The sequence below is a fragment of the Uloborus diversus genome, chromosome 7 (genome assembly GCF_026930045.1).
Source record: "Uloborus diversus isolate 005 chromosome 7, Udiv.v.3.1, whole genome shotgun sequence".
NCBI lineage: Eukaryota > Metazoa > Arthropoda > Arachnida > Araneae > Uloboridae > Uloborus > Uloborus diversus.
The window spans coordinates 140,886,486-140,903,709 of NC_072737.1; the positions used below are offsets into that span (position 1 = coordinate 140,886,486).

The 17,224-nt window shown below is 34.6% G+C and overlaps 1 protein-coding gene across 1 annotated transcript in view; it reads right to left on the minus strand.

The window, feature by feature from the left end:
- Positions 1 to 17,224, minus strand: part of LOC129225533 (serine/threonine-protein kinase 17A-like) — a 195,815-nt gene that overhangs the window by 30,420 nt on the left and 148,171 nt on the right. The window contains exons 3-4 of the mRNA XM_054859969.1: positions 12,196 to 12,408; positions 6,651 to 6,789 (exon numbers count right to left, since the gene is read on the minus strand). Of these exons, the coding sequence (XP_054715944.1) occupies positions 6,651 to 6,789; positions 12,196 to 12,408 (352 nt within the window). The remainder of the gene's footprint in view (positions 1 to 6,650; positions 6,790 to 12,195; positions 12,409 to 17,224) is intronic.

Genomic DNA, 17,224 nt, shown 5'->3' on the forward strand with positions numbered 1-17,224 from the left:
TGTGGAATTGTAGCATTCTGTGAGTTCCTTGTAAACATCTTAACAGCATTTCCAACATCATCGCGTTACGTTTGCTCCGTGTAGCCTTAAAGCATTTTTTCCCACGCAAAATAAGTCAGTTACATGCCGAAGGAACAACAGCCTGATTGAGAGTAGTGGAATTGAAGGGTATATTTTCACCAGAAGAGTAAATAATGCTTGTTGGACTCGCGGCAAAATCGCCTCCAGGTCAGCTTGTCTACAATCTCGAACGATTACGAGGTCGAAAAAGAATTATGACTGAGATAATTCAAGTTCGGGCTACCATTTAATAACACGACGGGCAAAATCGACTGCCGTTTGTGATGGGCATGTGAAACAAAATATATGTCATTATTTTAGAAATCATGTATAATTTCTGATCGGCAATTGCTTAATTTTTTGCAGTTCGTGCAACGCAGGTGCACGCAGTTCAATTTCATGTAAGAAATTTTGATCGCCGAACGGAAGAAAGCATAATTTCTCGAAACAAAGTTTTACAATAACTTATGTAGCTGTGTTTCAAGAAGTTGCTTTCGAATTGAAGTATGTATAATTATTATTCATATTTCAATTTGAAAGCATTGAGGTTTGAATTTCATATAGTTGGAATATAGGAGGAGTAATTTATCAAAAGGGAACATATCCACTTTTTAGAAAAACTCATTTTAGGACATTTTCTAAATCTTTCAGATGATCTTAATCAAATCACTTACTCTCAAGAAGTTCAAACGGTTCAAATCCTATTTTACTTAAGGGTAAAGTTTGACTTTTCAATCAAAAAGTAACAAATCCGTCCTCCACACTTTTTATTCTGAGCAAAAGGTGACACATCCTGAATGAATCTTTAGTACAAAGACTTTTAGATTCAAAAGAACACATGTCCAAAACCCTCAAATTTTAATCCACTTTTTTTAGCTTTAAGTGCTTTGATAAGAGAATTTGAAAAGGTGAAACATTAGGGTTTGGGTGAAATTGAAATTTTCAACATTCATGTTGTTGTTCAAAAGGGCACATATCCAAAATTAAGATGTCGATATCTCTTTGTTTATTTTTATACAAACATTTTTCACTCTGGGTCATGATTTGCTATGCTTTTGGTCTCAATTCTGTACCTAAATAAGATAATATCATTTTGCTCTAACCCTAATTCGTTTTTTTCACCTCCTGAACATTTTTTGAAAATGGATTCCCTTTTGATAAATCAGTCCTCATATGAAATGTGTACCTTCTAAGAAGTGCTTCTACATGAATTGTATGCAATTGAAAAGCCTTGTTAAGGTTAGAGAGGTCTTACAATAAGTACTTTGATATTTTAACAATAGAGTTCCAACTGAATCATTGTATATGGTGACACCACACTTCTTGCACGAAATAAATCACGCATATTTTGCTTCGCAGAAAGAATTTATAGGAATTCATAAATGCTTAGATACCGCACACATCTTTGGGGAGGAGGCTGACCTTTTCTATTTTATCCCATGTCTGAAATGAAACAAACACACCTATGATATTTCCTTCCGCATCAAACGACAAACCTGGAAATCGAACGTCATTTCCAGAACACATCCGGGTCCCGCTACTTCCAGAAAGGCTTTAGCTCATTTTGATTTCCTGCAATAAAAAAACTTACTACTCTTTTTACATCTACTCGCATTGTCCGCGCTTGAGTCGGTCCCACTTGACCGCTTGACCCTTCCCATTCTCTTACAAGTACCAACCATTTGTTTTTAGGCTTAACTTCCTCTTGCACAAACGCAAAGCTTACGGAAGAACAACCCTCTTTTGTTGGAACACATACGTTTCGTGTACTTCGCCTGAATATGTAATAGCGCTCACAGAAAGAGATGGTGTCGTTGCCCCCTCTCAACGACTTTCACTCCAAGCAAATTTCGATGACATGACCCGAGGTGTCACACATGGTATATTGCTACATTATGCCTCCACCTCTTAACTTTAGCACATTAAATGGGGAAAAGGGCCATTTTTGTAAGTGCGCAATTGTTTCCTCGAAAAGGTTGTAAATCGGCGGAATGATCGACGTTACAGTTTCAAAATGAAAAAAAGGTGGGGTAGTCAGGCCATTAAATGAGCACTTAAGAAAAATAAAGTAAAGTAAATAAATGAAATGAAACAAAAAATAAATAAAACAATTTCATAATACAGCACCCGCCATAATAAAATCACTGGATAATAAAATCAGTCGCTTTTTGAAATCAAATCTAGACGAACAGAATCACTGCAACACCAAAATATGTTAAAACCACCCTTTTATAAAATCAATATGACACTATCGCCGTTTTATAAAATCAAACTTTTGGACATCCTACGTAAAAAGTTGATAAAGGTGAAAGAAACGGAAAGAAGTGGAGGAATCGGTCTCAGAAGATGAGGAAATCTCAGTGCCAAATTAAGTTGCCAAAAAAATACTTAAGACAAAAATAAATGAAGCAATTCATTTCGTTTTTAAAGTATTTAAACTTCAAAATCTTTCTTCTTTTTTTTTTTTTTTTTTTTTTTTTTTTGATGTAGGTATGCCGGTTTATAAAATCAAATGTCCTCAGGACACTTTAGTTTAGTACCCCTTTCTTTTCAGTTTGTTTTCCCCCAACTGCTTTGAAAAAGGCTCTACAAATTCATGCCCCCTCCGAGTTTTGGAATATGTGAAGACTTGATTTAAAGTAGTTGTTACTTAATTTTATTCAATTGAAAGTATTTATGTCTTCAATCGAAAAAAAAAAAAAAAAAACTTTCAATAACAGTGAAACATTTTATTTTTCCAAATGTGTAGTTACCTAGTTCTTACTTCGTAGTTACCAACCTCGGCCTACGAAATTACAACAATGAAAGTAAATGGACCCTTTACCTTTTGAATAGTGTTTTCAGAAACGGCTCGGTTCAGAACTCTAAAAGGAATATCATATATTTTCTGCCTACAAGATAGTGAAAGTGATGCGTTGTATTTCATTGTAATTCAAGCCTTGGAAAACGTTTCGTCACGCCATGATGAAATCGTGCGCGGTTTGTTTGTTCCATTGTAACGGGAAAAGAACTTTTCCAGGGAACACTTTACATTTTTCCATTACGCTTGACTGCACGTTAATGACGAAGATTAAATCGTGCTTGAAATTATTTGAAATGAATCGCTCAAAATTTCATGGGGTAAGCAGAACGTTTTGTTTCATTTTTAAAAACGTTGAAAAGACTATTGTTTCAAAAAAGCATCTATAAAACTCACATGTAATACTGTGTTTAAAAATAAATAAACAACATCGCTTTTTGAAATCGAATCTAATCAAGACGGATACAAGGGAGGGGCGATGGGGGCCTTGAATCGGCAATGTTTCGTAATCGAAGTTTTGAAAACGCGAGTGCAGGCCATCTTTAATGACATTAGGGGAAGGGATAGGGTTTAGGGACATTCCTTCGGTAATTTTTCGGAACTGAAGTTCCAAGAAGCAAAATTTTTGACGATCTTCGTTGAAGCTGGAAAATGTTCGAAACATTCTCTCGGAATTCTTACGACGTTGAAAGTTCTAACGCATGCAATTTTAGAACCTTCAGTAACGGAGAAGGAGAGTACATTCGGGGACCTCCAGCCTCCCAGTCTAAATCTCTACATTTTAGTTGTTTAAAAAAAATATTGTGGCAGCCTCCCCCCCCCCCCAAACAAATATGAATGACATGCGTAGTAAGATATAAGTAAAAAAAAATCAATCGTTGCCTACTTGAAAATTGTCTGGACCCGCGCTTGAATCTAATTTAAGCACTTAAAAACAAAAATGAATTTCGAATACTGAAATATTGAAGAGATGTACCTATACAACTGTATTCCTAACAGTTTTTAAAGGACAGAGTGGAAGGTTGTACGCCACAATAGCAAAACAGGTGTTTTACAACTCAGAAAAAGAAAAATAGCTACACTGGGAACAAAAAGGCACAACAAATATTACCAAGCTGATAAATAATGATGCGACAAATTTGGAATACATATCCAACTGTGTATTTCTTTGAAGACACCCAACGGCTCGGGCAAGCATTTACTTTTCTGCAGGTAACCTTCTTTTTTGTCGCAAACATTTTTCTAGTGAGGCTCAATTAGAGGCACAACTTTTTGCAAACCCATTGCGATCCCTCGATATAGCATCCATTCTTTTACGTGGCACCACAGTCGGCGGATATTTTACCACGAGAATTTTGATGCCCAGTTTTCTCACTAGATGGAGACATCTCATCTCACTTCCATGCGAAACTGCACTAGGACTTAAATTTTGCCGAGAGAACTAACTCCAAGCCTAACAAACACTCGAAGGATTTTTTACATGCCGCATAATCAAACGACAATGACACTGTCGAGCACCACTCTGTCGGATTGCCGCTAACATATAGTAAACATTACTAACTGCCAATTTTGTTAACTATTTTCCTACGATTTGTATATGGGAAATGCTTTACATCGTCCAAAACAGAGATGGTTAATATTTTGCTTTGCAGTTTTCACACTGAGTAGAACATAATTTAACTTTTCATGAAGTTGTATTATGTTTGGTCCAAAGAGTTTAGTACTAAATGGGGCTCCTTAACACCAATAGTTCAGTGTGATTCCCCCCCCCCCCACTTCCCTTTGTTGTTTCCCCATGTTTATCTGATTACGTACATAAGCGCACCTTTTCCCTAGAAAACGGTTTAAAGTAAGAAAACTTTCCCCAAGTTAGTTCTCTTTACATCACATAAATTAATTAATAACTTAAGAAAATAAGCACCAAATGAAAAGGATGAACTGTGATACAATCGAAATTAATTTTTCCGTTGCTTCTTAAAAATGAAAGAAAAAAACCCAACTTTCAACCAAGCACTAATTTAGTTGGGGGATTAAGGGGTCATATTACCCCCCCCCCCCAACGACAAAAGTTTAACAAAAACTGCGTTTTGGGAAATTCAATTTTCGAGAAATTACATGGGGAGAGCCTTAGACCCCCAATTTTGTGCTTAACTATTACATTTACGATATACTCTTCGATCTGTATGGTCATATTTCAATAATAACCGCTCTAGGGATTGCAATACCGAACCGAAAACTCAATACCTATTCGGTACTTTTAAAACGTAACACCGGAATACCGGTATTAATACTAGTATTTGAAATTTCTCAAAAAATGATTGAAAGCATGTTGTTTCGTTGCCGTACTTTATAATTTTGTACAAAAAAAAAGTATTATTTATGAAAACGTACTGTGAACAAATATAAAATGAAGGAACTAATGTCATTTTCAAAAAATCAATAAATAGTAAAAAAAATGATGAAACATAATAGAATTGTCTAAGCCTTGCACTCATTTTAGTGCTCAACTTTCCTACTGTTGAAACTACTCTTTCTGAATTCACGCAGGTCGGTGATACTGTTAACATTGTGGGATTCATTTCCCCTAATTGTCCCTAATTGTCTAGAAGTCCTTCACCTTCAAATAGTTCTGCCTTTTTTCTTGTGGTTATTTTTGGATGACTGTTTTTGTGTGTGTGTGTTTTTCTTTTGTATTGTGTGTATTATTATTATTATTATTATTTAAATGTGTAGCTAGTTGTAATTTCTTTCCGAGAGACGATACTTTTCCAATATTAACGTCATTGTCTCTTGAACAGGAGAGATTTGTGTTTGCTTTTTATTAGCAGTTTGGTTTGAAATTTACGATAAAATTGACTGAATTTGATCTTGTTAGTTTCTCTTATTAGTTTTCGCTTTTTTTTTCCATCAACATTCTTTACAGTTATAATTGTGTAAATATCTTAAAGTATGTTTCAATTGATTAAGCTTTACCTCTATGCAAAATTTAAGGCACTACATATATAATTTCAAAATATTATCTTCCAAGTATAAAGCCAAACAGCGAGACAGGACAACAAACCAATACTGGGGACAACAAAATACCATTTGTTATACTTTCAAGAAAAAGTTTTTGTCAAAATTTAGTACAGTTGAAACAAATATATTTTTAAAAAATCAAAGTATTACTTCAATATAGTTGGAATAAATGTTTCAAGGGACAAATGCAATCAAAATTACACTCGATTTTAACTTTTATAAAACGGAAAGTGAGGGATCAGGAAAATGGAAAAAACAAAAACTTGGTGCTCGAAAGCGCACGAAAATATGATTCAAATCACCATCTAATAATGACAATATTATTTTGAAATCTGTCCGCTACTTTTGTTTAATGATATTCTATTAGTTGTTTAATGATATTCTATTAGTTGCTTTTGAAGCTAAATTTTTACATCAATAGATTGATTTTGGTTTTGTATCATGGAAAAATAAATATACATTTAAAATATAAGTAGATATTTACTAAAACTCTTTAATTATAAACAACTTATTATTTTCAGCTAATACCGAAAATACCGGTATTTTACCTCAGCAAAACCGGTATTACGAAATTGCAAAGTTGCTCAAAATACCGTTATTCGGTATCCCGGTATTGCAAACTGAAGCCGCCCTTGCTACCCCTCTACACTCACATATTTTGCCAATTCAATCATCAGTCGTGGTACTGAAAGACTGCGCACACTGCTAAGCCTAAAAGCGAGGGTCAGTATTTAGTACTAAAAAAAAAGTTATTAGTTCTTCAAATTCTCACCTTGAGATCGAGGTGTGCTATTTTGTGTTCGTGTAAGAAACAGACCCCGGACAGGATCTGTCTCAAGAGACGGGAGGCTTCTTTCTCGGGAACAACTTCCTCGTCGTCCAGCACTCGTTGCAATTCGCCACCGGGAACCCTGCAGACAGAAAGAAGCAAGAATTAGACACGAACAACTTCGGCGGAATTTCACATTCAATGGGTAAATCATATAGACTAATAATAAGAGTAGACCGAGCTATGGCAACCCTTTTGCTGCTCACAAACCAAACCATGTGACTGGTGTGTATCCTAGCAACGGCGGGCGTTGATCATTGCAGACGACATCTTCCATATAAGAAATCATGTTTGCCAAGCGCTATTTAATTTCATATTCAAAACACTCAAGTGCAAGAAAAATGGTTCACTATTGCTGTGCATTTCCTTGCAAAGAAAAATATGTAAAAGGATTAGCTGTAACATTTCACAAAGTATGCAGTATTATTAATATTACATTTTATTTAATTTCTTGCAATTTTTCTTTTTCGAGTCATGTTTCGCTATGAAACTTGTAACTATTTCTATTAAATATTAAGTTATATCAGTAAAACACATAGGAATATATTTGATACACTATTTTGCTAGCTTCTGGAAGCATTTTATCTTCAGAGAAGTGAAATGCACTTTGAAAAGGTTTTTACGTGTTAGCAAGTTAGTCTCAATGTTGGCGACAATTTTTCCCCGCCAATTTGAAACACCCCCCCCCCTTTTAAACTGAAAACAATCTTGATTTTTAGTTTTCTCTTTTATGTACACATACTGTCTTTAAATAATTCGTATTTCTATGTTGAAGTTTTGAAATTTCTGAGATTGTCAAATTTGATCCCTATTAATTGTGGTGACATCCGTTTAGTAATGTTTAGACGTTGTTTAGACAGTTTGAAATACCAAACTCGTTTTGAGAAGATACCTTATTTCTATGATATTGATTTAAGAAAGTGAAGTGGGAAAATAATTCAGTGTTTAGTTTACTACAGTGGCGGATTTCTAAGTTGACTACTATCTAGTATAGCTTACGGCGGACAACTTCCGTAGAAAGCAAATGTTTGAAATGCTAAATTCCTTCGGCGTTCATTAGAAACCTAGTATCCCCTAATTTCTTTCACTATTGCAAGAAATGTAGTATAGGCAGTATGTTTCAGCTTAATATAGACGGTAATTTGTTTCAACTTGTTTGCGGCGAATACTTTTAGTCAACACATAACATTGCACTTAAAATGATGAGTTCCAAATGAAATAAAAGTTACTGGAAACTGTTATCCAAAACTAATTACTAATGTTAAAATAATTTATTATTAAAAGAAAAACAGTTCAAACTCTGCACCTGGGGGGAAAAAAACTAATAAAAATCAATTCCGTCTTAAAATACATGTTGAGTGCCAAACTATATATAATGCCGCCATCTAACAACCATGCTGCCAAAGTTTTCGCCAAACCCCCACACCAGTCACATCATACATCTGCGAACCAATTTTCTTCATCAGCAAGAATGCGAAAGCTCGATCTACTCTTATTATTAGTCTATGGGTAAAATAATCGAGGATAAAGCAGGGTTTTAAAACTTTATTGCTAAAACATTTATAAAGATTTCCCAATATTTTCGATGGTGAGATGCGTAACTTTTTATTTTGGGACATATCCATCGAAACTCGCCCGTGATGGTGGAAGCTCTCTCGTGGTGCAGAATGGGCCATCCTAAATTTCTATCGACTCTCCCACAACTGATCACAGACTTTAGATCCTATACCTAGACTATGGCTCGTGGGCAGTAAAGTAGGCAATGGACGCAACGTTCCACAGACCGGGCTTTATAACTGAATCCAAGATGTCAATGTACTCGATTCACGTGACGACTGCGGGAATAACGTCAATGATGGTTCTGTAATAGACGGAGTTCCGATTCTTCGCCGTACACTATCATGTGTACTTTCGTTCTTTCTACTGACACAAGACATCATATGAAAATAGTTTATATCTTAAATATGTTCAATTCTAAAAATGAACCAATTATTTCACACAAAATCTATCTTTTCAATCGTATTTTCGAAATTGGAAACTCCTTGGTTCCTCGTCAGGAAATTCGCGAAAACTAGCATTTTCTTTTTATTTATCACTTTTCTCGGCTCTTAAACGTTACAACGCAATCATCAACACTGACTTTCAAACATATGTCGTTGACACTCCATCAGGGGTGCTTCATTGTCGGGGATGGTTTATGAAGAGATGAAAAGTTATGAAAGACGAACTGCGTTCTTAACCCTGTTCTGAGGGTGTAACCCGTAAAACCCTGGTTGGTGTAAGTAGAGGACGCTCAGGGCTAGTCAAACAATCAAGAGAGACAAAAGCTATTCATTCTGTTTCTAAATTAGTTCTTTTTCCGTTTATTTCAAACATTTTGCTATCATTGTTTAAAATTGTCAATGAACCTATGACCAGGATTTGCCGATATATATCCAATATTTATTTTGAAAATATCATGATATTTTGATATTTTCGATGTTTATTTTTTCAACTACGGTATTTTCAATATAAAAATTACATTATTAACAGTAATATTGTTCATTAATTTTTTAAAATAACCAAAAAGTTATGTACTACATTTTTATGAGTATTAATACATCATTAATGCAGCAAAGTATTGTTTTTCATTTTATGTTCATTCAATTATCAGTAATGTTACAATTTTGATTCACATTAAAAGTGCCAAATTAAATATTACATGTTGGTCAGAAAAAAAGAAATGTATTATAACTCTGCAGCGACAGATGCATATTTTTAATTTCTGAATCATAATATAACTGTGTAAAAGTAGCTAACAGAAGAAAAATGAGTAAAACAGCTAATGCTAAATTAAATCCGTTAAAATTGATAAAAATGTAAAACGAAATATTAGATATACATAATGAAAGAACCTTAATTTTAAGTATACATATTGTAATAATAATAATATCTTATACATATAAAATCTGAGTATCTATCTATGTCCAAGCTTCTTCTCCCGAACGACAGTGAACTGACCATCGAACCAGGTATCGATGGATTCGTCATCTTCCCGTCTTCATGTTTGGCTATTTAACATAATCCTCCGATAATAATTAGCGGAGATATCAATTAAAAACTATTAATTATGACTCTTAGATTTCAAAATCAAATCCCTATTTTTCGAAGGCTTTCCTCCATTTAAATTATTATTCAGTGCTTCATCTCAACTTTCCGCAACAATGCTTTTATTAAAATGTATGTGAGCGTGAAGAAAATCATTGAGATGAAAGATCTGTTGCCATTTTTTTCTCGAACATGAAGAAATAAAATTTGGCTTTTGTTTTAAGGCTTTTCCTGTAATCGGAAGATTTAAAATGTTTAATTTTTGGTTATTTTTCCGCAATTTGCCGCAAAATTTTACTGATTTTTTTTTTTTTTTTTTTTTTTTGTTCAAGCCTGATTGTTGAACACGCGTCACTTCACATAACTTTTATTTCCGAGGTAGACCGTGCAAAGCCGGGCGACGCAGCTAGTAAGAAAATAAAGAGTGATTTGAGGATGCATTTACTATTTTGAAGACTTCAGTTTTGGCTGATATTGGATATATATCAAAATATCGGATATTTTCGAACCCTGCCTGTGACGCACACACTACATTTAAGTTGATTCTTGACCACTTTGTTGATAGAATTAAGAATATTGGTTGTTCAATAAACCTTTAACGATTTTACGCACAACTGCAGTATAAGTCTAAATAAAGTTACATAGATATTCTCTCTAGTTTTCTTTTTTTTTTTAATTTATATTTTTCTTAAGAACTAGTCCACTTGAGCATGCAGGAAAACGTAGACTGTTTACTAAATTTTGAACTTAACAACTTAAAAAAAATTTCTTTACTCAAAATGTAATCAGAACCAGAGTCCTCCAAAATAAATATTGCACTTTAATTTTGTCCGCAATTGTTCGAAAGAACCAAAACCATTTAACGAGTAATGAACTTACACATGAAATCTGTAGTGTAATGCAAATTTTCAAGAACCGCTGGTAAAGATAACTACGAAGAACCGTCCTGGTAACGAACACAACTCAAGAACAATTGCTTTAATCCGCCATTTAGCTTGTTGATATGCATACCTTTATTATTTTCGTTCTTTTTTAGCTCAACACTCATAAGTAACTTTCATCCCCCCCCCCCTCCTCTTCTACTGAGTTTAAAAACTAAAAGCAATACCTGTTTAGCTTTCAAGACAATTATCCATAATTATATTTTTCTGTATTTCTGGTGAGCGATGCTCCATCACAAGCAAACTTTTACTCGATTATGTGCAGATTTTAAAAATCTGTCAGATCAGTTTGACTTCTGTTGTGCACTTGAGGGGGAGAGATTCGTTCTCCAAAACCTCTCCTCATAAACAAACGGAACAATTACAAAGTTTTTCATCAACAAAATAGATGACCCTTGGCCAGCTAATTTGTAGGTACCCTGTATATTGCACTGAACATAGGACGAGAGATCGCAACAGCTTCTACTTTGCATTTAAAAGTATGATTCCAAACAGTAACTTCCAATTTACTAAATAATGGAATGAGCTAACTGGGTTCAGTGTTGCCAACTCATTTTGTGAAATGACAAGAGAAATAGGGTGTCTTCGTGGCTATGAGGTAGAATCTTGGCTTCTTATGGCGGAGACCTAGGTTCGATTCCCCCGGTGTCGTAGCTGTTATTTCCTCTTTCTGCTGTAAATCATTGTTCTATTATGTTATCTGTAAATAAAAGAAGTTCAACCCCTCGAGGCAATGACACCAAATATTTCCGTGTTGCTAACAATAGCGTAACTATGGGGTCTAGCGCCCCTGGCGAACTAAAGAAATTGCGCCCCCCTCCCAGGGCCGCCCACATGGAAGGTCATTAGAGGTCATTATGACCTCCAAAAAAAAAAAATTTTTTTTTGGAACATTTTGATTGATTGATGTTCGACAAATAGGAGGCAGCAATGTAATTTTTTTTTAAATTATTTTCTTTTTTAGAATTGTTTTCAGTTATGCAGTTATGCCCAATGTCCCTTCTCATTAGATGTTATGTATGTGTGTATATATACACCCCCTCTAGCTCTTTTTTTTTTTTTTTTTTTCAATTTTTTTAAAGAATATTTCAAATTCTATGATTTAAAAAAAAAAACTTTTAAATCAGTCGAAATGCCGCCCCAACCCCTGGCTGCTGCGCTCCTGGCGAGAGCCACTCCTGCCAACCCCTAGTTACGCTACTGGTTGTTTAATCACTACGGACAGGTCAACAACAAGAATACTGACATGAAACGTTGCCAGCAGAGTAGTCTTCTCTACAGACATTTTGATGTCAAGTATACTATAAAATGTGGATGCAATTTTAAAAACCCACATCGTTCGAAGAAGTCCGTCTAAGTGACAGAACAATTATTCTTTCCCCTAAAGCTGTCAAACACAAATCAAAGTTTCATTTTTCCCTCCCATCGAAACGTATACCACCTTAAACCATGATACTCACAATTCAAGGACGAGAATTATTTCAGAAGGCGTTTCGTACACTTCGTGCAGTTGTACGATGTGGGGGTGCTGGATGCTCAACTCCAGGACGTGAGCTTCGTGCAAAATTTCGTGCCGCACGTCAGAAGCTCTCCGGCGTTTTCGCATGTACTTGGCGGCATATTCGATACCAGAATCTTTGTGCTTGCAGCGGCGAACAGTCGCAAACTTGCCCCTGAAATGATAAAAAAAAATCATAAAGTCACAAATGTACTGTAATATAAAAAATCATATTAGCAAGCATTGTTCCGAACATGATTACAGAACAATAGATTTTTTTTAAAACCTTTCTGCCGATTGGACCGGGTAACGAATAAAAATTTCGCAGTAAGAAGCTTAAACGACTTTTTTTTTTTTTTTTCCAAATTGAACTAAAATACTTTTTCAGCAAAAAGGACAATAGACAACAGAAATGAATAGGTGGGTCGCATGCAGCCCGAGGGTTGGACCACACTGATGAACTACTTATTCAAGAAATAGATCAGAGTTGGCAAAAACCCGGGTTTTTTTTAAATAAAACCCAAAAAAAAACTCCAACTAAAGCTGGGTTTTTTTAAAAGAAATGTGTTTTTTTTTTTTTTTTTTTTTGTCTTTTCTTAGGGAAAATGTGGGGTACTTGTAGCATAGTGTAGCGTAAGTATATGGACAAAGCAAAAAAATTGTCTTGGGGTAAAAAAAGCTGGAAAATTCAACATTTTCTGAAGAAAAGTAAAAAAGACGACAAAACCCAAGAATGGTGAAGTTTCAGATTTTTTAGTTTCCATGATTATCAACAGTTAAGGCAAAGTTACTTCTCGAGAGATAAAATCTATTGTTTGTTTGTAATTACTACACTTTTTTTTTTTTTTTTTTTTTTTGTATTTTACTTTATAGTATTTCATTTTGTTATGCAAAACTACTGTAGAACCTCAAGTAGTTTAAATCCCTTTTTACTGAATTCTAGCTTAATCAAGACATTTCTTTGAATTTTATGTTGCCTGTTTTTCTATTTCTGTGCACAGCGTAAGAAATATTAAACTTTTTTTGTAAGATAATGAAAATACTGTACATCTTATTCTGTTTTCTGTTCGACCGTTAATCTACAAATATTGAGAAAATCAGCCGTGACAAGACTTAGTCAAGATAATTTGAGTTATTTATTGACCAGTTAAAGAAAAAAGTTAAATATATTTATTTAAAATCTTTGAAGTATTCTTTAATGCTGTTAAGAGTGAAAAAATACTATTAAAGTTCAAAATTAATTTTTTATGTCCATTGGCTGTGGTGAAGAACAAATAAAAAAGTTTAAATTGGGAAAGTATTTAAATTAATTTTTTTTATAAACTTCTTGGAAGATTTTAAAAAACCCAAAAGTGAGCTAAAAATGGTTTTTTTTAAATGGGTTTTTTCAACAAAAAAAACCCATTGGGTCTAACCCAATGGGTTTTTTTTTCCAATCTCGATCCAATTTCTTGATTGGACCAATTTCTTGATCCAATCCGGTCAACCCTGAGATCAAGCTATTCGATGAACTAAACAGAAATCCGTTCCATTAAGTTTTAGACCAACCAAGTTGTTAATTTTAGTCACCGTTCCGTCTAGATGTTCGCGAGAATTGCAATTTAACCATCTTCCAAATTAGGGTTTTCCAATCCCGCGCCGAATTCAGTTCCGCGGGATTTCGGGATTGTAAAGTTCCAATCCCGCGGGATTGACTTCATTCTTCAAAAAGTTAAAATTTTATGACAAAGAGAAAAAGTTGTGCTTTTTAGGATGGTTTGCTTTTATTACTTGAATCAGTAGTTTTCGTGAATTCCTTACAACAATTGTAAAGCACTACAAAGTCAGATCCTAATTAGCTATTATCGTTTGGTAAGCAAAAGTGTGCCGCTCGTATGGGATGGTAAAGGATTTTTACTCTAAAAATAATGCGCTTGGTGAAAACTCGTGCTGTGGCTCCACTGCAATTGGTTTTACTAAAATTAAGAAATTGGGAAGAGTGAGAAAAAGATTCGCATTAACTTCATCTTCTGAAATAGATTTTTCTTTTCTTATGCTGGGTTTTTGTTCAAGAACTGCAAATTTCGGACAAAACCGATGTCTGTTGGACATGTTGTTTGCTGCATCCAATTTAACTTGCATTAATAATACCTTTGTTGCTTCATTAACGTTGTTCACTGCATCAGGGAATTTGATTCATTACAACGAGGGGTGAATACTGCTTGATTTCACCATTTCACCCATTTTCAGTCTCAGTAAAAGTGTTTGGCTATCTTTGCTAGTTTTATCTCTCACTTCAAAGAGGAATTCAAAAACATGAGCAGCTTCAGGGGCTTTCACGGGGGGGGGGGACTGTTGTCCCGGCCTCGAGGCTGAAGGGGAGCCCAATATTTTTCAAATGATGGGTGAAATATAGGATTAAACAATATGAAGGGGGGGGGGGGGCGTAAAAGTTATTTGTGACGGGCCCCAAAATTTCTGTGCATGCTCCTGAGCAGCTTAAATTACTGCACTGTAATGAAAATCATCCTGTGTTCGATACAAGTACCTGTCACCCCTTTTAAAGTCGTGCCGAATACATAAATAATGTCAGATTTTTCATTGCTTTCTTCTTCGGAGTGCACTTTTTGTAACTTAAGTTTTGAGTGTATTACTATAAAGCTTAAAGAAGTGCTCTAACATTGCATTCAGGCTACTCAGCGGGTTTAAGAATATATAATACACTTTCTCTATTTTTTAAGCGTAATATTTACTGGATTTTAAATTTTAGTGATGGTTTTTAAAATGATTATAAGTTTTACGCATTTTTTCAATTGCTGAACGTATGAAAATTGAAAATTCGAATGAGAATACCAATTCATTCTCAGAAAAATGTGCTCTGAAATGGTAAATCCACTGTTGGTCATATGAGACACAGTTTTACTTGCTCTTCTTGTAGATATACGAAGAAGATTCAAACTTCAGATGATGCTTGTGAAAATAATCGTTTTATGAGCGGCAAAAGCTGAAAAACACTTGAATGAAAAAAAAATTTGCGGGATTGGGAATCTCGCTAAAAATCCTGCGGAATCCCGCAGGATTCGGGATTTCGGGATTGGAAACCCTATTTCAAATATAGGATATCGTACACGAGGAAAATGGTTGGAATCACACAATTTCAAATCGGTTTCTTTTTGAAAATATTCATCATCAAATATTATACTATCACAACATCTCAAGCTAATAACATAAAACCAGTATAAGAGATAAAAATCTTGGCTTAGAGATTCCATATCGCTGTAGATGAGTACCGTATGATTTGCCAAAAGCGTTACACTTCTAATCTTTGGGATCTTTACTACGGCCACATTGGAGAAACATTCTGCTTGATCTAAACCACCACGCAGGTCTAATCTAAACGATCTGATGATAACTTCACCCAAATGACTGGGTACAGGAAAGTATAAGAACTACATCCATACCAGGAAGAGCAAAAACTTTCCAGGGTCACATCAACTTAATGTGCTGGCTAATGTGATATCTTTCAGCCATATTAACAACATATTTTCTCCTGAGCATTTTGTTGTGAACGGGGTGGCATTATTTGCTCGAAACTACAGATTCGCAGTAGAACTCACGAATCATTTACAAAACGTGGGCATCAAATAATTCAAAAGATCACGAGATAAATGCGCCATGTTGTCCACTCCTTCCGCCCTCCAAACTTTTTAATTATTCAAAGAGAGTTCATTTTATAAAGATAGCGTCAAGGAGAAAGGATTAATAACATTTCAATAATTTATATTTTAGAAGTGATAAAAATCTTCCATAAGGCAATTACAAGGGTTGGATACAAATTAGTAGAGACAGGTACTAATTTGATTAGCGTCGAGAGACCGAATTGATCATTTTAAACTTGCTTTATGATTTTGCCAAATTGGCTTCCAAGAATCGTATCACGAGCAGCACCGTGTGGGTACTTCTATGTGCGTACGTGAATTGTTATATATACATATTTTCGAAAATATTCAAAGTATGTTTGAAACTCTCTTTTTTTAGCGTTTCCTCCACCCTCCTTTTCTCTTCTGTTTATTTAAATTGAATTGACCCTTCTTTAGTTAAGAAGACAAGAGAAAAATATTCTGTTTTGATCTGTAAAAGACTAAGTTCAACATTTCTTTTCTTGTCTCTTGCTATATGTACGTCCTTTATTAGATCGCTTTCTTTTGAACAACAGAAAGTTCAACATTTAAAATTTGACTTAGAAGTTTGCCTATAACAGCGATTCTCAAACTTTTCCGAGTCGCGGCATCCTTTGAAGAATTCGAATTTTCTCACGGCACTCTAGCCTATCTCTCTGTTAATGTTCTTTCAATGTTTTTCCTCTTGCATTTGAGTTCATTTGTGTTTTCTTGTAGTTTGAATTTGTTCTGAAGAACTTCTAATTAATATTTGTGATGCTTGTATTTTGGTTTGAAAATGTTCAATTAATTTCTGTCATGTTTACATTTTTGACTTCTGGTATCCCCCTTTGCTTGAATTGAGAGATGTCGGGGTACTAGTGCTGTCTTTTTTGCATTTCGCCTGCAGCACTCACGAAGCATCTTAAGGTATTTTCCCTACCCTCGGGGAGTAACCCCCTGATGAGGCCCCAGGGAGTTTTGGGATTTTGATTCAATTTTACGTTCCTTTTTGTTCAAGTTTTATATTGCTATTAAATTTATCGTCTACCCGTATCAAAGTGCTGCCTGTGGCGCCTATTGAACTGAGTTATGAAGCTTCATTCAATTTAATTAGTTTGTATTGTCCAGGTTTAAACTGAAGTTTATGTTAATTTTTCTTACTATCTACTGTGAGTGTATATATATATATATATATATATATATATATATATATATATATATATATATATATATATATATATATATATATATATATATATATATACTAGAAGTACCCGCACAGCAATGCCCGAGCTAAAAATTTAATGGAAGTCCGTTGAATAAAAAAAATTTGACGCCCCCTCCCCCTCT